This window comes from Pollachius pollachius, assembly GCF_949987615.1.
Source record: "Pollachius pollachius genome assembly, chromosome: 11".
In the NCBI taxonomy this organism is placed as follows: Eukaryota; Metazoa; Chordata; class Actinopteri; order Gadiformes; family Gadidae; genus Pollachius; species Pollachius pollachius.
Window position 1 is genome coordinate 4482706 of NC_136944.1, and position 24689 is coordinate 4507394.

A 24689-nucleotide genomic window follows, 5' to 3' on the forward strand; every position below is an offset into this window, starting at 1 on the left:
CGGGCAGTGGTTTAGTTGATTTGAAATAGGGGATTGACATAGGACCTCATTTATTGCCCCTTAAGGCTTTTTTCAGCAGCTGTGCCAACCATCTCTGTTAATACAATCATTTTACTATCTATCAACATATCGTGCAGCCTACGACTGAAACGTAGACACAATGTGAAGAACTCAAAGAATAACTTTTCATTCACAGAAACCCTAGCTTCAGATTCCCCCTTTCATGGAATTCTTTAAGGCCTTAAAATGTTCAAATAAATCGGAAAAACTAGTTATTTGGCGACTTCATATGCTGTTAAAAAGTTGTGTGTGTGCACACGCTTCATAACTAGTAGCTAACGTTAATAGTTAGCATGCCATTGGATAGTCATAATAGCGTGCACTGGGGCCCGTTAAAACTACCTTCCACCACTGCTTCGATTTGTAAATAATGTGTAATTGGAGTCTAATTAGGGTGCCAAGCACAAAGTGTGAAGGCCACTTTTGTAATTGTTAGTTTCATTATTATTCCGCCACGTTTGACTTACACAGCCTAAACCACTCGCACGCTTTTTATGAAACTTACTACTGCTGTAGAGGCTGACTCAAGATTAACAGAGAGCAGATATTACACTGATTGGCCCAAAGGTGGTGCTATAGCAACAGTCCAAAAATGCAAAATTTGAACAAACATATCTCATAACCACTTTGACTTAGAGTCATGACACTTTGTTAAAAGATGCTTATCCTCATGGTAAACAAATATGCCTCAAGAACCTATGAGTTTATTTGGATAAATTTACGACTATCTCAAACTTTGGTAAAAACACTCAATTCCTTAAGGATCCTAGGTTTTTATACTAAGACAAAAATCCTTTAGCAGCTATCATCTATGGACCAATGTCTTCAATCTGACACAAAGCAAAGTCTGTACAATAAAAACTAAGGCGCCCAGGAGCCATTGACTTCTAAAAAGGGTGTGGTTTAAAACGCGTAAAGACTTAAATGCTTATATCAACATCAAAATTGACTCCTATGATCTTGAGACCAATAAAAAAATTGTTCAGAATCAAATTCTGAACAAGAAAGATTCAACTTATTTTCAATTAGGGCGTGGCATTGAAATGGGCGTCGCCTATGACTAAAATCACTACAGTTCATAGAAGGAATGTTTGATTTGAGCGGGACCAATATAATGGCTGTTAAGGACCAAAGTTCCAACTGCTCAAGTAAAATAGAGTTGATTGACAAAACAACATGGCCGCCAGCGGCTCAAAATCTTCAAAAATTAACTTATTGCCAAAAGGCAAGGTTAACTTAAACCAATCCTCATCCAACATGTGCCTTTGTATTATCTTGACCCATGTGCCTTTGTATTCAAAGGCACATGGGTCAAGATAAACCCCGCCAAATTGTATCCATATCGGGCTATGGGGAGCGATAAAACAATTAACTGATATTACAACCTCTCCAAATTGTACCCAGATCGGGCGATAGGGGGAGCTATATCAATTAACTATCTGACCTTATCCTGTAGACATTTGTATCACGTCATGTTGAGCAAATGTGCCTAGGAAACCCAGAACCTGTAACAAAATGGTGGCTGGACGTCCAAATTACGTCCGTGACTAAAGGCGGGTTTAACTGCTAAACAGGCTAAAGTTAATCAAAATAGGACTATAGGGGGTGCTAAACCAATCAATTGAAAACTTTATAGAATCATTACTCCTCAGCCTTTTGACATACCGTCAAGAAATTTTGTTTGCCCATCAACAGATCCAAGCTGATGCTATTCCAGTGTTGTCAACCGTATGCAAATAAAAACGTTCTTAATTGTCTTTGTCAGGGTCTTAATGGTCTGCGTCACAGTCTTAATGGTCTGACAGGGTCTTCATGGTCTCTGTCAGGGTCTTAATGGTCTGACAGGGTCTTATTGGTCGGCTTTAGGCTTGGCACCCATAAAATGCTGCTTGCAACTTTAGCTATACTTATTATTGTATATTACAAGCATATGAACATTAAAAGTAGATCATCTTGAAGTTTTTATTATTTGTCGAATTACTTGTTTCTTGTTAGGTCTATGCTGGTTTAAGCCCCACCTTTACAGCACAGATAGTTAGAAGACAGCCTGAAGAGGGTTCAGATAGGTTCTTCATCGAGAAAATTAAAACATTAACTGTTTTAACTGTCTTGACAGTCCCAGATTTGTTTCGTTTTTTATCATTAGTTTATAAATCAAAATACTTTAGCAAAATCAAATTTCTCTTTTTGGGGGTCTTGGTGAAAATATCAGTATCCCAACAGGATCCCATCATGACGATGCTCTTATTTAATGATCCGCGTATCCTTCATTTTTTGAGACTGATTGCTTTTTGTCTTCCAGGCTTTGGGGAATTTAGCCCACCAACCACTCAACCACTCAACCACTAGATCAGGGGGTCTTGTCGAGCTATCCTGGTTCACATCCTACCTGACGAATCACACCTATATATCAGGTCACATGGAATGGCTCCTTGTCCAAACCCTGCAGTGTTGTCCCTCAAGGCTCCGTACTGGGACCCCTTCTGCCCTCCTCTCCTTCTCCTTAAATCTCTGACAACACCTTGAAGCAACACGCATCTCAGAATGTCTGGCAGACGTCAGCACTTGGAAAACTGCCCATCACCTGAAGCTCAACCTCAACAAGACTGATCTTCTCCTAATGCCAGGGAAAGATTGCCCTCATGGACCTACTGGTCATTGTTGGGAACATCGCTGTCATTCCATCACCAACTGCCAGAAACCTTGTTCAATCAGTTTTGCTGCACCGCAAACATCCCCGCGGTGGCCCGATCCTGCAGAGTCGCCCTCTACAACATTCATAGTTTCCGGCTCTTCCTCAAGAGGGAAGCAGCTCAGCTCCTGGTCCAAGTGCTCGTCATCTCACACCTTGACTATTGCAACTCACTCCTGGCTGGACTCCCTGCCTGCGCGATTAAACCTTTGCAACGTATCCAGAACTCTGCAGCGCAACTTGTGTTCAACCTACCTTAATTCTCGTATCTGATTCAAGACGATGGTACTGGCATACAAGGCAGTCAATGGAACTGCTCCTGTCTACCTCCAAGCGTCCGTCAAATCACACACCCAAGCTCAAGCGCTCCTCTGAACTTCTTCAGCTGGACGTCTGGTACAGCCATCGCTAAGAGCAAGTAAAAGCGATCATCCAAGTCACAACTCACTCATTTTGGCACCACAGTGTTGGAACGAGGTCCCTGCCAATGTAAGGATCACTTTTTTATGACAATTGTATTTATTGTAAATCACTTTGGATAAAAGCATCTGCTAAATGCCCTAAATGTATATGTAATTGTAAAACATGTCTGCCTGTTTGAACTACATTTTGTGTGTTTGTGAATACATACATACGCACACAAAATGCACGTATGCACAATATTGTATGAATACATTTAATAACATTGTTTTGTTCTTCGAATTGATGAAAGTTGACAGGATTTAACTACAATAAACTTAGACTTAGACTTCGACTTGGCTTTATTGATCCGTTTGGGATGACTCCCTCAAGGAAATTGAATTGAAACTGCATAGTAAACTAGAGCTTCATCTTTCTTAAAAATGGAATGGAAGAATATACTATTATAATATACTTTTTTTTTTTTTTCTCAAGTTAAAGTAAAGGAAAACAGCAATTTTGGCCCCAGGGGTGTTCAAGGGCAACCACGCACCCCCTTTTCAAGCGAATCAGGGGTGTAGTCATTACTCGTAGAGTATTCTTCCGGCAGTGTAGGTTCTTTGTTATTCACACATACATGCATACTCATACAGAGACAGGCAGACTAAGACATACAGAGAAACACACAAACGATGTACACATGTTAAGTCCTCTATGTTCCTGGCAAGTTTCAAGTTCCTGCATCCTGCTTACGCCGACTTGGAATCAAAATGCTCAGCTGTCAACACACAATTTGTACACATGTGTTCAGGAGGGTGGCCTCTATGTGTATGGTAGGTTTCCTTCTGAAGCTGACTTGGGGATGAAAAAATAATGTTTGCAAATTAGCAAATATTGCATTTGCCATAACTCTGCCCAATAACACAATAAACACTAATTCAACCTATTTTAACCAGGCAACTCCATATATCTGGTATATCTAAATCTGTTTTTGATTTGAAGCTATGGTTCTGAGGATACAGATTTTTGATGTTTCTGGAGGACATTTTCACTGTAAAGTATAATCTATCCCGGCGGACATTCAATTTTCAGCATGCAAAATAAGGCATGTAAACCAAGAGTGTTTTGAACAGATATTTTATGGGAATGGGAATGGGGATTTCCATGAAGGGAAACAGTCGGGCTGTCCGGGGAAGTGCTAGGCAACCGGCAGTGAGTGACAGTCCACATCCAACACCCTGCCTTTGCTTACTCCCTGTGTCTTCCATTGTCTCGTTCTACATTCCTCCATCTCCTTACACCCATCCCTTCTTCATTCTTCACCTTTATGTGGTGGTGCTGTCCTTTCCTCCCCCTCCTCTACTCGTCTCCTCATCCTCGTCTACTGCTCTCCTCCCTCCTTTCATATCTCCTTCTCCTATCTCTTCCCCTCCTCCCTCTCCTTTCCTCCCTCCTCTCCTTGCATGTCTCCTCCTCCCCTCTCCCACTCCCTTTCTCCCCTAATTTGCTCCTCCCTCCCCTTTTCTCCCCTCTTTACTCTCCTCTCATGTTCCTCCTCTCCTCGCCATAGTCCCCTCTCCTCTCATGTATCCTCATCTCCTCTCCTCCCCCTTCCTCTCCTCTCAAATCTCCTCCTCTCCTCTACCCTTCCTTTCCTCCCCATCCTCTCCTCTCATGTCTCCTCCTCTCCTCTCCTCCCCTTTCCTCTCCTCTCATCCCCTTTCGTCTCCTCTCATGTCTCCTCCTCTCCTCTCCTCCCCTCCTCTCCTCCACCTTCCACTCCTCCCCATTTTCTCCCCTCCACCCCTCGTCCCCTCTCTTGCTCCTCCTCACCCCGACAGCGGGGACAGATCCAAGCTCTGTGTGTGTCTGGAGGATGGGGGTGAGTGGTCCGCCATGCTGGGCCCTGGGTGAGGAGGACAGAGACACAGAGCGCCCATTCATGGTGGCACCAGACCTCAGGACCTCGTCACTGGAATGTGTCGTATGGCAGCGGCGGCTCGCACAGACACACAGAAAGAGACCCGCCAGGAACAAAGGATTCAACTTTCAGAGGAATAGAGTCACATGGAATCAAAATTAAGGCACAGTGAGATGCAAAACAAATGTCCCATCTTAATGTCCCATCTTAGATGAATCAACGTATCCGATTTTATAATCAGGTTCAGTTTAAAAGCAACTTAATTTTTCCTATTTTAATATTAGTCCAGTTACACACTGTAGTTATGAACATTTCAAAAGTATGACAGAAAATGATCACATTCAAAGTCTCAAATGGCCTCACAAGCCCCCATATTATTATTAACTCCCTGATCCTGAGCCCTCCCAAGGTTAGAGGAGACCCCCCAACACTGAGAGGGACCCCTCCCATTGAGGAGGAACACAGAAGTACCAGTAAGGTGGGGAAAGGACAGACATGTTGAGAGAGCAGGAAAATATTTTGTAATATTTTCCCAATTTTTGGACAAAAACAGCAAAGCAAAAAAACAAAGGATTAGGTTCTGCAAACAAAGGTTATGTAAGACATAACACACAGGCTATCCCCCCCCCCCCCCCACGGCTGACCCCTGTAGAGCTGTCTCTGACTCATCCGCCCCACCCAACCCACTGACATCGCACCCCGCCCACTTCTTACCCCCATACACCACCCCATTGCCCCCTGCTCCAGTTGAATCATTGCTTTGTCTCGCCTCAAAGAATGTCTCCATTTTATTTTAGGAACAGAGGCAAGAGACATAGAGAGAGCGAGAGAGAGATATAGAGACATAGAGACATAGAGAGAGAGAGAGAGAGAGAGAGAGAGAGAGAGAGAGAGGGAGAGAGAGAGAGAGAGTGAAGGAAAGAGAGAGAAAGAGAGGGAGAGAGAAGGACAAAGAAAGGGAAAGAAAGCGAGAGGAGAGACAGAGCGCGGGGGGCAAGAGTGAGACGGGGTTAGATTATAATGTGATTTATGTGTTGATCTGTAGGAAAACAGTGATGTCACTCTCTCTCTCTCTCTCTCGCTCTCTCTCTCTCTCTCTCTCTCTCTCTCTCTCTCTCTCTCTCTCTCTCTCTCTTTGCAGAAAGGACATCCTGTGGCCATGGGGATGAAGGCTGTGATGCCTGGTTTCTCACTTCTTCTTGGCCAACAGGAAGGACCAGAGACCAGCCAGACTGCATGCAGACACGCACAAAAGACATGTCTGTCTGACCTCAATTTCATCCCAATGTAGTCACTCCTATAGCCCTACCCTTTAAACGTATACCTCTATCTCTGATCTAGTACACACACACACACACACACACACACACACACACACACACACCAGACACGCACGCATGTTTGCAGGCACGCACAAAGAAACACAGAAACCCACACAAATGCACACACACACATCCTGGGCTGTGCAATCCCACAGACGTTGGGTATGTGTGTGTGTGTGTGTGTGTGTGTGTGTGTGTGTGTGTGTGTGTGTGTGTGTGTGTGTGTGTGTGTGTGTGTGTGGGGGGGTGTGTTTTTGAGAGTGAATGAGTGAGGATGTTTGTTAGTGAGAGTGTGCATGTGTGCGTGGGTGGGTGTGCATTCACGCATGTGTGTGTGAGTGAGTGAGAGTGAGTGAGTGAGTGAGAGAGTGTGAGTTTGTGTGTGTGTGTTCATGCACGCATGTATTTGTGTTTGTGTGTGTTCATGCACGAATGTGTGTGTGTGTGTGTGTGTGTGTGTGTGTGTGTGTGCATGTGTGTGTGTGTGAGTGTGTGTGTGTGTGCGTTTCGACATCAGAGCTGCAGTTAACATGTGAATTACAGAGTGCGTCTAAATCCGAGCTCAACCACACACACACACACATCAGCCCTATCACTGTGTGAACATATTTCTCACTCACAAACAATGCATTCTAACCTCTCCCCATCTGCTCTGTGTGAACTCCTTATTGTGCTGGCTCTCTTTTAATCCAGTGGGCTGTGCTACTATGACTCCCACTATCGCTACTACTACTGTATGTATAACTAGAACCATAACTAGAACTTTTTCTGCTGGGGGCAGGACAGGATGGTGGTCAGGGTGAAAAGTCTCGTGCTGTGCTCCAACATCCATACTATCCACCCTCACTATACTTAGTTTGAGTACGGAGGGCGTTCCAATTAAGATCGGGGCGAAAATAAGTGTACTGAAAGGACCAGGATGGTGTACTCAAAGTGTGGATCGATGTACACTTTTCGTACCAAACGGCAGCCATCTTAGCTACGTAGCGGAAGAGGCGGAGCCAGGCTGGGCCAACGTCGGCGACACTGACATCTGAAAATCAGCGCACTTAGTGAATAGTGTATTACGTTTAAGTGTACTCATGGAAGTATGGATATCGGAACACAGCACTGGTTCTCCCAAACACCTCGCCCCTTCCCTCCACCCCCATCCTCCCCCACCCATCAACCACCTCCCCCCTCATCCACCTCCCTCTCCTCCCTTCTCAGCCCCCTTCACCATCTTCACTCCCTAACCTCCCCCATTCCCGCCCCACCTCCCCCCTGCTCCCTCTCACCAAGCCACCCTCAAACCTCCCCCCCCCGAGACAGGGAGGGCTATATTCAGACCTTGAACAACACACTCTGTAGCACGGTCCGTCTTTGTACTGTTTGTTGGCATGTTTACAACAGTGTGTGTGTGTGTGTGTGTGTGTGTGTGTGTGTGTGTGTGTGTGTGTGTGTGTGTGCGTGTGTGCGTGTGTGTGCTGTCCTAGCCTGTGAGAGGGACTTTGTGACATGTCGTCACAATGCTCCATTGTTACCATGACACCGGCTTCCTGGATCCACATCAACACGGATGCAGGCCGAACGTAAACACCTGGGTCGGCCTCTTTGGTGTGACTTTTGACCCCGACTACTTCACACACGCCGCAATACACTTCTGGGAAAACAGCTGGATTCACAACCTAGACTGTTGTTAACCTAGCATTAGGCTAACGTTGGCTTAGCATTAGTCTAGCTGAGCGTGAGCCTAGCTAGCCCATCCTAGCCTATTGTAAGGCTTCTTTACTTCTAGGCAGTATGCGGAAATATTTCTTAGATCATTTTTTCTTCCCTTTCGTTAATGTGCTCTATTTGCATTTTGCAGTTGGATTTCAAGAATAAACACACATAGACTGACTCTCAAATTGAGTTGAAGATTTAGACCTACCCTATACGTTTTTTATATTGCTGTGAGAGTGTGTGTGGGGGATGGCTGGTTGAAGAAGCCTGGCCCAGTCTGATTGGACTCTGGGGCGGGGGGAGGCTGCACACCTGTTGCTCGTTGAGTAATCAGTGTGCACAGGTTGAACCCGCCTTCACTGTACACTCAGGGAGATCTCCTGCATGGCAGCATGGAGCACCAGGCCATGTATCATCATCTAGACTTCACATAGAGGGTGGGGTGTAGGCGATGGTGAGGAGCTCTTGAGAGGAGGAGGAGGGAGGAGTATGGAGAGGGGAGAGGGTGAGGTGGAGGAGGTGGTGAGGAGCTCTTGAGAGGAGGAGGAGGGAGGAGTATGGAGAGGGGAGAGGGTGAGGTGGAGGAGGTGGTGAGGAGCTCTTGAGAGGAGGAGGAGGGAGGAGTAGGGAGAGGGTGAGGTGGAGGAGGTGGTGAGGAGCTCCTGAGAGGAGGAGGAGGGAGGAGTAGGGAGAGGGTGAGGTGGAGGAGGTGGTGAGGAGCTCTTGAGAGGAGGAGGAGGGAGGAGTATGGAGAGGGGAGAGGGTGAGGTGGAGGAGGTGGTGAGGAGCTCTTGAGAGGAGGAGGAGGGCGGAGTAGGGAGAGGGTGAGGTGGAGGAGGTGGTGAGGAGCTCCTGAGAGGAGGAGGAGGGAGGAGTATGGAGAGGGGAGAGGGTGAGGTGGAGGAGGTGGTGAGGAGCTCTTGAGAGGAGGAGGAGGGAGGAGTAGGGAGAGGGTGAGGTGGAGGAGGTGGTGAGGAGCTCCTGAGAGGAGGAGGAGGTGGAAGAGGGAGGAGTAGGGAGAGTGGTGAGGTAGAGGGTGAGGTGGAGGAGGTGGTGAGGAGCCCCTGAGAGGAGGAAAAGGGCGGAGTAGGGAGAGGAAAGAGGAGAAGGGAGAGGAGGTGGTGAGGAGCTCCTGAGAGGAGGAAAAGGGCGGAGTAGGGAGAGGAAAGAGGAGAAGGGCGGTGAGTTATATTTAAACGGGGCGAGCAGTCTTCGGTTTGTTCCTCAGGAAATGACTTTCACACAAACCCGGCCTGCCAAGAAAGCTTTAAATACCGTCCTGGAGGAAGCAGCCGAAGGCTGGGCCACATGGTACTGCTGGTCAGGGGCTGGGCAATCTCTCAGGGCACGGAGGATTTAGGACCACGACATGAAACAATATCTTATTCAGCGTCAACAAAAGGAGGATGGAGGAAGGGAGGAAGGGAGGGATTATGGTCTATATGATGAGTACGCACGCACGCACACACACTCTTTCATAAAGCCATGTATCGTATAAATTGATTGCTGCTCATTGATTGCTTTCCATCTTAAATCATTTGTAATATTATCCTTGTTTCTGTAAGACTCGACCACTTCTAATTGGCTTGTCCCACCCACACACACACACACACACACCTCCTCCTCCTCCTCCTCGGAGCTGTCCGGGACCACGACGCTCCTCTGCGCAACATCTCAACTACCCGGCACACGTACACACACACACACACACAAACACACGTCACATCGACTACACGGAGTTTAATTTCCTTTCGGCCCCGGGATTACTTTTTTATTTCACTCAAGGTGAGCGTTGCATACTAAGAAAGCCTATTTATTTTATTTTTTTTGCGATGAACAATGCGGTGTTATGCGTAGTAAGTTTTACAAAAAAAAAAAAAAAAAACGGTTTCATTAAAACCTTAGATCTTAAATATAATTTCACATTGTTCATTGACTAGAGACTTTCATTTGATAACGAAGTAAACCCACAAATGCCACAAATGCGTTAAGTTTAGGATCTAATAATATGTGTCTTGGTCCCAGTCAGATATGACAAATCGTCTTAGAGATGAGAGAGTTAAAACATCTTAAGGACTAGTAGCCTTGGAAAAAACCGTGATCTACTAGTTACTGCTTTGGATTGAGTATTAGAATCTAATCAGAATATCATCCTGATTTCTCGGATACGCAAATCCCGTTTTCCTTTGGTGAAAGCGGTCGTTACGACTGTCGTCAGTAGGCCTATAACTGAAGTCAAAGATGGGGCACTGTTATGCTGAGCCTTCAGTAGTGAAGGCTCCATGAAGATCAAAGTCCTGATTTCACCTCCTGGAGAAGAGTGAGGGAGGGATGTACGGTTATTTTGCTTCAGTTGCATTTCTGAAAGGTGTGTGGGAGTCGTGTTTGCCTTTATCTCTGCCTCGCGTTATCGCTGACGTGAGGCGTGAATCTTCTTAGTAAGACTGCTTATTAATGATGTCAGGCGCTTTGTGTGTGTGTGTGTGTGTGTGTGTGTGTGTGTGTGTGTGTGTGTGTGTGTGTGTGTGTGTGTGTGTGTGTGTGTGTGTGTGTGTGTGTGCGTGTGTGTGTGTGTGTGTGTGTGTGTGTGTCAGTGGTCTATTTTATTGTAGTGGGTATAGTGGGATGATTCCCTCCCAGCCTCGTACACACCCGTCCCGCCGGTACGTGTACGTGTGTGGCGCTGATGGGGTGTCGCACCACACTCACTAACGCAGGGGTCTACAACCCGCTGCATGGATTTAAGAGTGCACCGATTACCAACAATCATGGAAAGCTGAATAGGCTTATCAGTTTTAATTACAGTATGAACAAATAGAACACAAAAATGACAAGTTGTCCTTTGTGTATCTATAGTAACAATAGCACCTGCTAAACAAGGTCAAAATCTCCTCAAAATAATTTAAGGAACTGTTTACAACCATGGCTAACCAATGCATGAGAAGGAGATGAAAGGAGACTAATGTTTCACTCTTTAATTTAATCTCTTATTGTTGTTATCTAACATACCATACAGTAATTGAATTGTGTAAAAGTCTGAAATTACTGCACCTTAAAAATGACCATGAATTAGCTATACTCTCATTTGCATAGTTATTAACTTTATGAATTTCAATTGTGTATACCAACTGCATGTTGGCTGACATTTACCTAACTTTCTTTCCCTCCACTCTAACCAAGGATGCCTGATTTTAAATTCCCTAGCCTGACACAAGGCTGGCCAGTGGTTCTCATCTAAAAGTAACAAGGAGATATACAGTGGGATTTAAACATTGTCTTCCGTTGATTACTTGTTATGTGATATATACATTAATATGGGAGGACTGGACATACACACACACACACACACACACACCCCCCAACCCCCCCCCCCCCCCCCCCCCTCCCCCCCCCCCCCCCCCCCCCCCCCCCCCCCCCCACACACACACACACACACACACACACACACACACACACACACACACACACACACACACACACACACACACACACACACACTTTTCTGTTGTGTCTTTGCTAGTCTCCGTAGCTCTGGTAGTGGCATCTGCTGCTGCAGGGTCAACCGAAGCGGAAGCAGTAGATTTTGGGCCTGGCTTAAAACTAACTAAATGACTGAAATAGTGTAGTTTGCTTTTCGTATTGTAATATTGTAATTGTATCTTTCAATCTGTGTGGGTGGCCAATCACAGCGCGAGAGGGAGGGGCTTAGCCCGCCAACTAACATCTAGAGATGCAGGGGCAGCTTCGCGCTTCGTAACAGAGACAGGGCAGAGCGCGAGCGCGCAAGGGGAATTTTATGAAAAATGAATGTAGGAGATAACTTTCCCTGCTAAAAGTATTTTATTGCAGTTATACCCAACCGGTATTTGCGAAAATTAAACATTGAAGTGAGAGTTCTGTCACAAAACGATTGATACGTATTCGTGCACATTTTTAAGTGGGTATACGGAAATCCTGGAGCATAGTGGGTATACGGCGTATACCTGCGTATCAAGTAGACAACACCATTGGTGTGTGTGTGTGTGTGTGTGTGTGTGTGTGTGTGTGTGTGTGTGTGTGTGTGTGTGTGTGTGTGTGTGTGTGTGTGTTTGAACATGGCCCTCAGTGATGACTGATGACCTACTGCTGTTGTGTTGGTCTGGTTGATGTTGCATATTCCTGTGTGGTGTAGTTTTGTGTTGTTGTTAGTTATGTATGTAGTTGTGTGTGTTGTGCATTTGTCTTTTTATCTTTTAGCTTGCATTTTACTAGTTATATTTTTGTTGTGTATATTGTATAGTTGTGCGTTCCGGTGGGTTCTAACCAACTCACACAGAGCTTCCGTCAGCAACACGGCCCCAACGGGGGTGAACCCGGGTTTATGCAGCAGTGGGTCTGGGCTTTATATTGACACCATGTGCAGACTAAAGATGGCTTCCCAGGAGAATTCCTCCTATCCTCCCCTACAGCCATGAATATATGATAGTCAAGCTTATGGTGGTGCTAGACTGGGTAACATTAACATTTGGTCCTTGAGCAGACCCTGGTGTCCCAAGTGACTTACAAGTGAGGTTGAAAATAAAGTCCCATTCTGAGCTACAATAGAGGTTATGGTGCTGCATGTCTTACTCAATGTCGAGAGAGAGAGAGAGAGAGAGAGAGAGAGAGAGAGAGAGAGCAGTCAAACCGACATGATGTTAAAGTCTGTCTTCACCATTGCTGTAGAAGGTCTTCGTCCTCCTAAATATGTTGATATTCTATATTAGATTGGACGGTGATTCTCTGAACCCTAGAGCTCTCCTGCTACGTGTGACAGACGGCTGTCTGCTCTCCGCCAGTTCTCTAGATTACCTTTCCTCTGTATTAATTGGATTAACCGCAGATTAAGAGGAGGTAATCTGAACTGAATGCAGCCGGGCAGGTAAGCAGTGCGGAGGCCCTGCTGCTTCTGCCGGGTCCAGGCTGAGGCCGTCGACGTGTCACCTACCGGCTCACGCTGGTGTTCCCCCACCCCCTCCCAGCACTCAGGAAGACCATGGATGATCCAATGGTTCCGTCCTGGTGGAAAGAAGGGAATCTCATGTGATCAAACTTCATTTCCAGGAGATGGTGAACAAGGAAACCAGGAAGTAGGACAAATATGAGTAGACGTAAAATGTAGCGAGAGAGAGAGCCGACTTCTTCTGCCTCCATTAACTCCATTAGAAGGTCATCAATCAATTGGAGATCAGGCAAACAATCCGGCAGGGAGAAGGCAAAGGACTAGTCAGGGAACACGGACACATGGACAGGGAGTGAGGGAGTGTTCAATGAACAGGGTGATATTCAACACGAGGAGGCTTGGAGGTTCCTCTCTCCCACCACCACAGGCCAGATGAACCTGCACTGGCACTGTAGGGCGTGTTGGAGAGACCGACATCTGACGTCCGTGGTCCAAAGACCTTGTACTGAGGACGAAGATTACCCATGTTAGGCTGAGGCAGAAAGGGAGATAAATACGACTATTTGCGTCTTTAATAGATACCTGCTGTGGTATTCCTTATCAGATCAGAACCTGGGGATTCCCCCCCCCCCCCCCCCCCCCCCCCCTTCCTCGTTGATACTATCTTTCTGAAGAGTATTTAGCATTCACAGGCTAAACACGACTGTAACTATGTAAATACAGCACTTTGGCCATCCGAATGTTTGGGAGCTTAAAATATTTACTAATACAAAATGTCTTATCACCAAGAGCAAGGTTACGATCATTTGATCACCCAGACCGGCATTGTCCTTGAAGAACCAGCTCCCCCAGCCAGAACTGATCTGAAAGAATACACATTCCCGGTCCCTCCAGTAGTTAATCCCAGCATTCATCTGCTTGACAGCTTTATGTGGAGCTGACCGTGTCTTTTCTCACTGTTGGCCGTAGTCTCCAACTCAAATCTCAACCCTTCACAGTACCTCATTCTCTCACTGTGTCACCAAGTTTTCCCCAGTTTTTTACCATTCTTTTTTTTCACCCCCCATTCATAGTGCTTTATTGGCAAGGATAATGTACATTTACTGTATCTCTTTCTGTCTGCACCTCTATCTCCCCACCTGTCTCCCTCTCTCATTGTCTGACCCCACCACAAATGCCTCCCTCTCTTTCTCTCTCTCTCTCTCTCTCTCTCTCTCTTCTTGGCTGTGTCTCTCTCACTCCTTTCCTCTCTACTTCTCCTTCCCTCTCCGTCCTCCCTCTCTCTCTCCCCTGGCCTCAAGTGAACTTAATGAAGCGGTGAGTCCCCTGTGTTGGTCGGACCCCCTGCTAGAGGAAACTAAGTGGATTGTAGAGATGGCAGAGAGCAAGCAAGGGACAGAGAGAGAGAGAGAGAGAGAGAGAGAGAGAGAGAGAAAAAAAAGACAGCTGGGATTAGGGGATAATCCCAAACATGGCCAATCCTACAGTGTCGTTCTCACGGCCTCTCTTGAACGCAACGTGGCTGACACGCATTTTATCACTGCCTCTTACGTAGCCCTTCCGGCTGTGTGTGAATCTTCTTCTCTGTTTCCTTTGCTTTATGAAGGTTTTGAAACCCTTCCGCAGGATCACAGCTGAGCGGTTACACTAACGAGTGACGAAGAAGACGAGAGGAAGAGAGGGGCTTCCTCTGGCTGAGCGGAGACTCCGTGCCTGCAGAGTTGGAGGAGCCATGTGGAGCCATGGATAAAGATCTTTAGAGAGAGAGAGAGAGGGTGCCCCCGAGCCAAGGCCCTTTCCCCGGGTCTCCAAGCCAAGACCCTCTCTGTCTCTGTCCTGAGAGTCTCAGTCTCTGCCCGGACCCCCGTCTCTCGCATGAAACCGTGGAGACGCCAACCAGGAGATCGAGAACATGGTCCTCCAGAACTCACTGCCAGTAAGTGGAAGATTAGGACGTCTCTGAAGTGGTTCTTTCTTTGGTTGTTGAATTTGGTTCAAGATTCAGTTTCCATGGAAGCATCGTATTATGTTGACGGCACGTTAAACATCTAAACGTGCTTTGGAGATTCCTCGAGAAAGAGGAGGAACTAAAGCATTAACCAGATGGAGAAACAATGTAATAATGGTGGTGGTGGTGGGGGGACGGACATCTGTGTATCAGATGGTAAGGAAACGTAGACGCCATATCTCAAACGATGACATCATATCCCAAACGTTGATGACAGCGCTGATTCCCACAGTGAGTTGTCTGGCTAGCCGCCGGACGGCCGGTCTAACCGAGCGGTTAGCAGACATGCTAATCCAATTAAGCCTCGTCAACAGGATTACTTATAAACTCCAGAAAGAAACACGTAGCCCGCGAGCTAGGAAGCCCCGATGCTACGTTAGCATCAACTCAATGAGGTCCAGTCTCACGGGATGGAAGTTTTACCATCATGTTTAAACAAAGATTTATATAAATGTTTACATGAAATATGCATGATCAATAATTTAGTTATTATTATCTATATTTAGATAGAAAGACTGAATTATAACTTTACGCTCTGGAACATTGAAGGGTTAGTAAGTTAAACTAAGTCCTGACATATCCCTAGGAGGCTAGTGAAGAGCTAGTAGACAGAGGGTAAGCCAGGAGTGTTAGGATGTAGCCTAGTTACTCTGTTGTCTGTAGCAGCCTAGAAGAAGGCATGTGTTTGTTGCCCTCTTTGTAGGAACAAAGCAGCTCCATCTGTTTGTGGAGTCACAAAGGCTTTGATTCCAGTTGGTTTTGTGCTTTTGTGGTTCTCTTAGAAAATGTCTAGTTTCACTTTTGTCGGGACCAAACTTGCTCAAGGATACCTACAGATATTCTGCAGATATTGGGGAATCGGGCCTGGAACCTTTCGGCTGGGATTTGATCACTCTAAAGCCAGTGCTCTGTGCAGGAACAGAGAGGGCTTTCTATTTTGATCTGTGGTGGTAAAATGAAGAAACTGACACTGACAGAGGGAAAGGAGGAGCGAGAGAGAGAGAGGGAGAGAGAGAGAGAGAGAGAGAGAGAGAGAGAGAGAGAGAGAGAGAGAGAGAGAGAGAGAGAGAAGAGTTTCTGACACAGAAAAAGAGCAGGAACGTAAACAGTGCTGCCGACTCCATACGGACACACAGACATACAGAATGTACCCACTGTGCCCTCCGACATCCTGCTCTGGGGTGGCCTTAGAGGGGGGCTGGCTGGCAGGGTGAGGAGGGGAGAGGAGGCAGCAGAGTTGGCACTCGCTGCATGGAGAATGAATTATGTGCACATTCTTAGGCCACTGGACAACACATTTCCTGCCTTCCTCTCCATGCTACTCATTTAACACATTTTAACTCTTACTCTCTCTCTCTCTCTCTCTCTCTCTCTCTCTCTCTCTCTCTCTCCCCCCTCTCCACAGGAGATGGAGAGTCCCTGAACTCATTCTCGGGATAACGGGGCCCAACTGTGTCGGTTGTAAAGCACATCAAGGAACCTTCTGGAAAAAAACAGGAGGCTTCGACGGAGGGACGTTACGCCTTCGTCTGCCGTCACCCTCCCCCGTCCGCCGCCGCCATGAGCATGGCGAAGATCCCGGGCTTCAAGGGCCTGGCGTCGGGCTCCCAGAGCCGGCGCAACTTCAAGAGCGACCTCTCCGTGGACATGATAAGCCCGCCGCTCGCCGACTTCCGGCACACCATGCACGTGGGCCGGGGCGGGGAGGTGTTCGGGGACACCTCCTTCCTCAGTAACCACGGCGGCCGCAGGGAGGAGCCCGCGGGGAGCCCCGACTCCGCCACCGGATTCTTCACCCGCACGTTCCGCCACGTCCGCCGGAACCCGGAGCCGCGGCTCCGGGGGGGCTCCCGGGAGCTGTCCTCGCCGCCGCCGCCGTCCATCTCACCCATCATCAAGAACGCCGTCTCGCTGCCCCAGTTGAACCTGGACATGCACAATGGCGGCCTGCAGAGAGCGCTGTTCCCCAGCTCGGCCAGCTCTAACGAGGGCTACTACCGCTACGGTGAGTGGAGGCGAGGGGAGGGGCCTGGAAAGGGCGGAGCGGCGGGCTGCGCCTCACTTTACTGTTGCCGGGCAACCGTGGAATGTCTCTGTCTTAAAGTGAACTGACGGGGCTGCCCGGTGGCTCACCGAGTAGAGCGCGTACCATTATGGCACATTCCTAATCGCAGCGACGCAGGGTTCGATACCTGCCTGTGGTCCTTTGCTGCTTGTCCTTACTTTCCTGGCTGTCTCACTCTATCATGAAGCATAAAAATAAATAAGGCAAGAGCATTGAGCAGAACTCTTGGCTCACGTTGATAACCAACGGCCGCTCCCGACTGGTGGAACGAGTTGATCGGGGTCAGTGTCTCTCATGCCCTGAGGAGCACTTTGGATGGCAGAGAGCAGGCAGACATTAACCATGGGACTAAAAAACAAATACATTCAGCCAGAAGAGAGAAACAATACTTTATATACTAATGCTCCATTACAAAATTTCCCTTTGGAACAGATGCATCGTCGTCTGCAGTCCAGACACCTAAACGTTGCTTCAGAGCGCCCATAATGGCCGCCGGTACAAAATACATGTGTGTCAGTGTGTGTGTGTGTGTGTCTTTGTGTAGGTGTAGTTGCATAGTTTAACCCAACATTAACTGAGCTGACTGAGACATGAATCACCGGTTATCCTTGTCCCCCAGGTTTCTCCCCAGGTGGGGGTCCTTCTCAGAAAGGTCAAAGGACCGAATAACCAAGGTTGGAATTTAGTCCTCCAGACTTCATGGAAAGTTTAGTGTGATAGTTTTTGTGATAATGTGTACGATTTTCAAATGATAGTTTGTTGATATACGACTGATGGTTTATAGACAGACCAAAGCACTTAACACACAAGGCTGGTTTAGCAACAAGTTGAGGACAGAGGTGGATGGAATCTCTAGAATCTCAAATTTGTCCCTGTTTAAGATAAATGATGGTGATGATGTAAAATGTGTTCATCAGCCTGCGGTCTGTGTGTCCCCTCAGTCACCCCTGCATCACCTGAGAACTGCATACGACCTCACACACATGCATTCACATCTGCAGTTACACACGCTTACATGCAACACGTGTGAAAGAGGAAATTTCTGACACCGTTGTGTCTGTGTGTGTGTTACTTTGACTGGACTATGTAAAAAAGTCGCCCCCCCCCCCCCAATCAGTGGATGTTTGTGTCTGGACACAAACATCCATATGTGTGTGGGCGAAGGTGTGTACTCATTTCTTTGTTTGTGTGTGTGTGTGTCTGTGTGTGTGTGTTGTGGCTTGAGTAGTTGCTGCCCTACAGATACAGAGGAACCAGATCAGTGTTCACTAACTTTAGCTAGAGGCTGAGGAAAACCAACATATACCAATATACACCACAGTATCTGTGCGTAAACACTGGTGAACTATTCTTTGACCTTGTCAAGAAAGGTTTATCTGCGCCGAAGTACTGTTTTGATTTTCTATACATGTTGTGCCTACTAACAACAAGCTGACCTTCCTTAGTACCTTGCTATGTCCTTACACTGGTTAAACTGTGCATTCAGCGGTGGCTTTACTGCTCTTTAAATGCTCTTTTCAGGCCGGTTTTAGAATATGAAAAAAGTGCCTTCGGAGCCAGTGCCGTCATGGCACCGCGGAATGTGTGTGGGTTTGAAGAGAGGAAAAACTGGTGTGGCAGCTGGTAGCCTGCTGCCTCGTAGCAGAGATTAAACAAACTGCATGTTGCTTATGGTTACTGTTGTACTATTAGAATCAATGACAACAGGGGAGGCCTGAAATCATTTAGTTTATATGGTATTTATTTCTATAACAAATCTGACAAATATCTGACTTCCTCTGCTCTCTCTATCTCTTTCTCAGGTCTGCAGTCCGGCTTCGTCACTCTCCCCCGTCTCTCCAGGCTGGACAGAGAGTTTCCGGAGGGAAACATCCGGAAGAGCTCCGTAGCGGACAGCGGCGGCGGGGCCACTCCCACGCTCTCCGACTCCTTGACCGATTTCACCGACTTCAGCTTCGACCTCGGCCCCTCCCTAATGAGTGAGATCCTGAGTTTGATCGACAGCCCCAATGGCCCATCGGGTGGCGGCCTGGAGACCGAGGGGCCGGGGGATGAGGAGGACGAGGAAGAGGAGGATGACCGCTCCTCCTCCGTCCTGCAGATGGCACTGGAGAGCCCCCCCAGCTCCCTCACCTCCACCAGGGGGAGCTCCCGAACCTCCGTCTGGACGGAGCGAGGGGTGGCGGCGGCGGGCAGCGGTGGCGATCCCGCGAGAACGCCGCCAGAGGCGTCCTGCCGCTCCCCTCAGGGGGCGGAGCCGGCCATGGACGCGGAGCGTTTCCAGCGGGCGTCCACTGTGCTGTCCCGCCACTACGGGGGTGGGTCCTTCAGTCACCGGGACCATGCCTCGCCGCCGCCCCACGGCCTCCGTACCGCTGTGTCGTTCTCAGGACGCCGGATCACGCCGCACGCCGGCGGCGAGGACGACGAGATTAAACTGTAGGAGCTGAGGCCGCGCGGTCATACAGCCGAAGGCCGAAAACGTGGACAAAGTCTTCAGACTGTTTCCACAAGAGGGATGAAGTCATCGTCCTCAGAACCACCGGCCCTGTGAGGAGATGTATGTGTCGTGTTGTTTACCTACTAACACTTAAAAGGTCATCGGTGTGGCGCTCACTCTGCACTGCACAAGGGTTTCACCAACTTTATTGATTACCTTTAAACCGAACTGATCGAAACATCCACAGAGCACCTAACTGACAAACCTATGTAAGAATAACACGTTAACTCGACAGTGGAATAATACCTACCTTGGTAAACCATCTCAAATATAGCTAAAGAACTTGCGTAATACAGCATTATTGACCTACGAGCAACTATGAGATTGTGAAATGATGGTATTTGTTCAAATATAAGCCACAAGTCTGTATGTCAACTTTGTTTTAATAAAAGTATCTATATATATATTTGAGATGGCTTGGAAACATACTAACTGCCATGAATCCTGAGGCGTAACAGCGACGTCTCTGATTGGTGGAGCTTGCTGTTACCATGGAAACGTTCACCTGCATGTCGAGCTTGTGAGTTAAGGGTTGATTACGTCACGATCAGCATGGAGAAACCATGGTTACCCTCTCTGACATGTGAGATATTTCGAAAGGAATGGATGGATGATCACCACAACTCACTGTCCGTTGAGGCGCCAAGTTTAGAGTTAATTATTTAGTTAGTTATTTAGTTAGCTAGTTAGTTATTTCATGAATAGGATCTCCAAATTTGTTGCAACTTGTCTCTGTCAGTTCACCCAGAATAGAGCCAGACCGGACCGGAGCCGGACTGAGCGGAGCTGGTCCAGACCGGAGTTGGTAGAGAGCGGAGCTGGTTCGGATCAGCTCCGGGGCGGAGCCGGTCCAGAGTTTCCGTCCGTCCTTGTGTTTTTAGCGGTTGGTTCTGTAAGGATTTTCACTCTCACTTTTCACTCGAGAGCAACGAAAAGGTGAACACTTTTACATTTTAAATTACACAAGAATAGAGTTAACAATATAATATGAATACCTTTTTTAACCAGTTTTAAACATGTGAAAGATTTTAACGGTTTAATAGAATCAGGGGTGCAAACTGGTGATGGCTCAAAAAGGTCACAGGTGACCTGTTTTCTGTTTAAGTTATACATAAAAGCCTGTTATATTGTACTGTGCTATGCAGACTTATATGAAGCAGTGCTAACAATAAGAAAAACTTGGGTGCATCTAATGGAATTTAAAAGATAAAGATATATTTATTCTGTGAAGTTACAAATGACATACAACTCCACATGGTTTAGGCCTAAGTACCTAGCAGTGTTGATCACATTTGCCCACCAGTTCACCATGTTGTCACCATCAATGTACAGGGGAAGGGGGGAATCAACGTTGTACTTGAACATTTCCAATGGCACATCGCCCTGGGGTGGCACCAAGTGGCCCATTATCCCTGCCCGCCACTTCAGCAGTATGCCAGTCTCTGAGTGGCCTCTCACCAATGGGTCACAAGCAGACAGTGATTGTAGGGTCCTGCTCATCAGTGGCAGATTTTTATGCATGTATATTGCTGTGGACATATAGGCGATCTTCACTGTGTCGAGAAACTGCAGCACACTCGATTTGCCATTTGTAAAACATTTACTAATTGGGCCAGGTTCTCAGCCCCTGGACCGACATACAGCTCAGAGAGAGGCAGCATTTTGTCCCTGAAATACATCTCCATTTTATTATGTGGTGTGAGATACTCAGCCTTGACAAAGCACGCCATGAAATTGGTGACCACTCCAAGCTGCTGGTCACGTAGTTGGTGGACAAGGGTTCAGCTGCCCTGTGAAATTACAACAACAATTATATTACCATGCACAGACATGGCTTATAAATATATTTTTATTAACATAACAGCACACTTTAAAAGTACTACATACAGTCAGAAAGTGCATTTGAATTTAATATGAAATATTACAGGCATAAAGGGAAAATTCCATTCATATTCTGCATAGAGGTTTTTTTTTATTAGACATAATTTGGTAATCATCCAAGGTATACCTACCACGAGCCAAGAGATGTGAAACAATTGTATATGCTGCTATGGAAGAAACAAGTTAAAGAAAGGTTTTGAGAAAAACACCTTTTATTCCCAATGTCAAAAGCACTACACTACCTACAATCCTAAAGTGTGACACGACGTCTTTGATTGGTGGAGCTGTTACCATTATTTTCAGAATAATGTGGCAAACCTGAAAGAACAAAATGTATGGATTATGCACATGCATTTAAAAGCAAACTACTATTTTTTAATTATTTAGATTAACATGGAATGAACACCTGTTGCGGTAATGATACATGGCTTTCGGAAATGCGGTTGATGATTTCGGTAATGATAATAAGTATACTCAGACTGAGGTATGGTTAAAAACAAAACAACATTTAATGTAGAAAATACATGAGATAATATTGGCTCAATCATGGATTTCAGTTTAATTAATTTCATTTGCGCAGTTTTTTTTGCATTAAATTTCATTACATTTCATTTTTCATATAATTTCATTTTGCTCTGCATACATACCATAGGCTCAAAACAGAGAACACATAAAAACAACCCATGCAAAAACATTTGAAAGAGCTAAACAGAGTAACATTAGAAGCTACATTAGAAGAAACACATAAACCATTTTACCTTAAAAATACCGACCACCTAGGGCCTACAGCTGTTTGAATACTTTGCCCAGATCTCAGGCAACACACAGAAGTGTCGAGCTGAGGATGTGGCAGGTTGAGGCTCTGGGATGATGGCTTTTATGTCTTGAAAGTAGTACCAGACCTTTTCTCCATCAAATCGGACAGAAAGTAAAATCTGTTCGCTCCGGCACAACTCGTGTCAACCTCATATTTACCATTGACAATCTGGAAAGAAAGTAAAACAATTAAATACTTAATAGGACTCGGGATTTATTATTAACATGACGTGCCAATAGCACAACATTTTTCTACATACCTGTGTGATGGTGCCAGGGAACAGTCCTGCATCATACTCAAAGAGGACCCACTTTCCCTCTTCCAAAACTGTCTCAGCACTCTCCTCTTCTGACTCTTACCAAAGAAGGACACTTCTCTGGTGTGAATAAGACCTGGTTTGGTCGATGTCAGCTTGAGGAGAAAATAATGTCACTTTAGGTGAAATTCAACTCAGACATTAAATGAAGGCATACAACTTATACATATTACAACTTGTCGCAAGATGAACATCTTATCTTTCAATCTTAAACCATCCCTCTTTTAGACTTTGTAGGATATTTCCTCCAGGAACCCAGGTAAGTATAAGTTTCTCTCTTTTTAGTAGCATACATTCATAGCATGAACAAACTACATTTCAATACTCAAATTACTTATTTTTAGATCTCTTTTCTACAGTTTACAGAATATTTTCCAAATATAGTATAAAGTATAAGGGTTAATTTCTCTCTTTTTAGGTATAGTTAATTCAGCCTGTTGACATTTAGCTTGTTTTCTTTAAGGGACTCACCTGATGAATTCTCATCATCCCAGGTACTGCCTTTTGGTACGGCGGTACTAATTTGCCACTTGTTTTTATCTCCTCCTCTGTAATTTTGAAGAGCCTCACAGATGAATTGCGATTCAGCTGCTCAAAGAGTGTCGGCATCTGGTATGCTGATACTGTAGGCCACAGTTCTGTCTGCCAGGTTTTTCAGGGCGCCGCCCACTCCATCAGGAGCACCCTTTCCATGGGATGCCTCAGTGAAATTCCATGTGACATGGGTAAATCCTCGCACGAACGGCACTGTAGAGGCTAAGTAGAAGATTTCTTTATTGCGATATTCAGATGTGGGCCCATCTGATATGAAGTGGATGTTTCTGGCATTTGGATGCTCCACTCGTTGTGCTCCACTCCACTCGTTGTGCTGAAGACAGGCTGACAGCGATGCAAATGACTGCACCCTGCCCCTATCGAGATAGATCACTGCAGTATGGAGGGTTACCTGCTGGTTGCCACCTCCAAAGTGAGTGTCCTTAATTTCCCTGGTGTATTTGCAAGAATAGTTCTCACTGTAGTCAATGTGGACCATTACATTGTTCTGGGTCAGGGTCTCACTCAAACTCCTCAATCTTTCAAACCGGTGCTTGATATTAAAAATGTGTCTAGAGAAGTTTGAGAGGTGGTCATGTGTGAGGTCCACCAGCTTTTCAATTGAGGTATGCCTCTTTTCAAGAAAAAGCATTCCTCCCTTCCTTCTCTTCAGTGGACCCATCTTTGCATTTCTTTGTGAATGAAACTGATTTAGTGACCCACTCCTCCCATACAATGATATTCCCTTTCGTTGAAGGATCCATTGTTATGGGAATAGTCTTATTGTTGCAATTGCTGCATGTCCTGTACATTCAGGACATATCATCAGCACTACACACACTGGCCTGTACAGTTTCCCTTGGGGATGATGTTGTTATGACATTTTCATGTGTTTTGCATGCACATGTTTCTCTGTCTAAGATTCTTCTCTGGCCAATCCAAAATGGTTTAAGGTTAAAGAATTGAGACTTTGAAAGGCTGTGCCTGAGATTTTCAATCAGAAATCTGAATCAAAAATTTCGCCAGACTTCCCATTTATTAGAGGGGACACTTCATCTTGGTGAAGGAAGCGGCTAACAATTGTGCGCATGAGGGTTCTCTCGCTGTTACTGGGCAATTTTCTCTGATTATCTCTCTTTCTAGTTTTATTCTATGCCTTCCATGTTGACCTTGGTAACCTGCTTCCTCTTGACCATGCTCTCAAGCCTTTTTTGTCCCTTCTTTAGGTTTACCATCTCTTTGGTCCTCTCTTAGAGTGTATTTTGTGTGTAGTGCAACTTTGAATTCAATTTTGATAGTCGTATCTTTCTTCTCTTGCTCATTTCGGGTGATTGGTTTAGGGTAGATGTCCTTGGTCCTGGTGTCTGTAGTGTCTGTCTTTTTGGATGTGTTGATGGCAGGGACATCTGAGTGCTGCTGAGGTGAGAATGGCTGTTCTCTTGGGGAGGCTGCGTCCTCTTGAATATTTTTACCTTCATTAGTTGCTTGTTGATCATCTTTCTCGCTAGATGGTGTTATGTCCAACAACAATGTCCAGCTTTTAGCTGTT

At 46.2% G+C, this 24689-nt stretch overlaps 1 protein-coding gene across 1 annotated transcript; it reads left to right on the plus strand.

Annotated features, from left to right (window-relative positions):
* Nucleotides 1–16587: 16587 nt before the first annotated feature.
* Nucleotides 16588–19916, plus strand: cdc42ep1b (CDC42 effector protein (Rho GTPase binding) 1b; the record flags this gene model as incomplete). The annotated part of the gene is made up of 2 exons (XM_079746943.1): nt 16588–17032; nt 18895–19916. The coding sequence occupies 2 exons, from the start codon at nt 16588–16590 to the stop codon at nt 19533–19535; spliced, it is 1086 nt and encodes a 361-aa protein (XP_079603069.1). The 3' UTR covers nt 19536–19916.
* Between the last annotated feature and the right edge of the window lie 4773 nt (nt 19917–24689).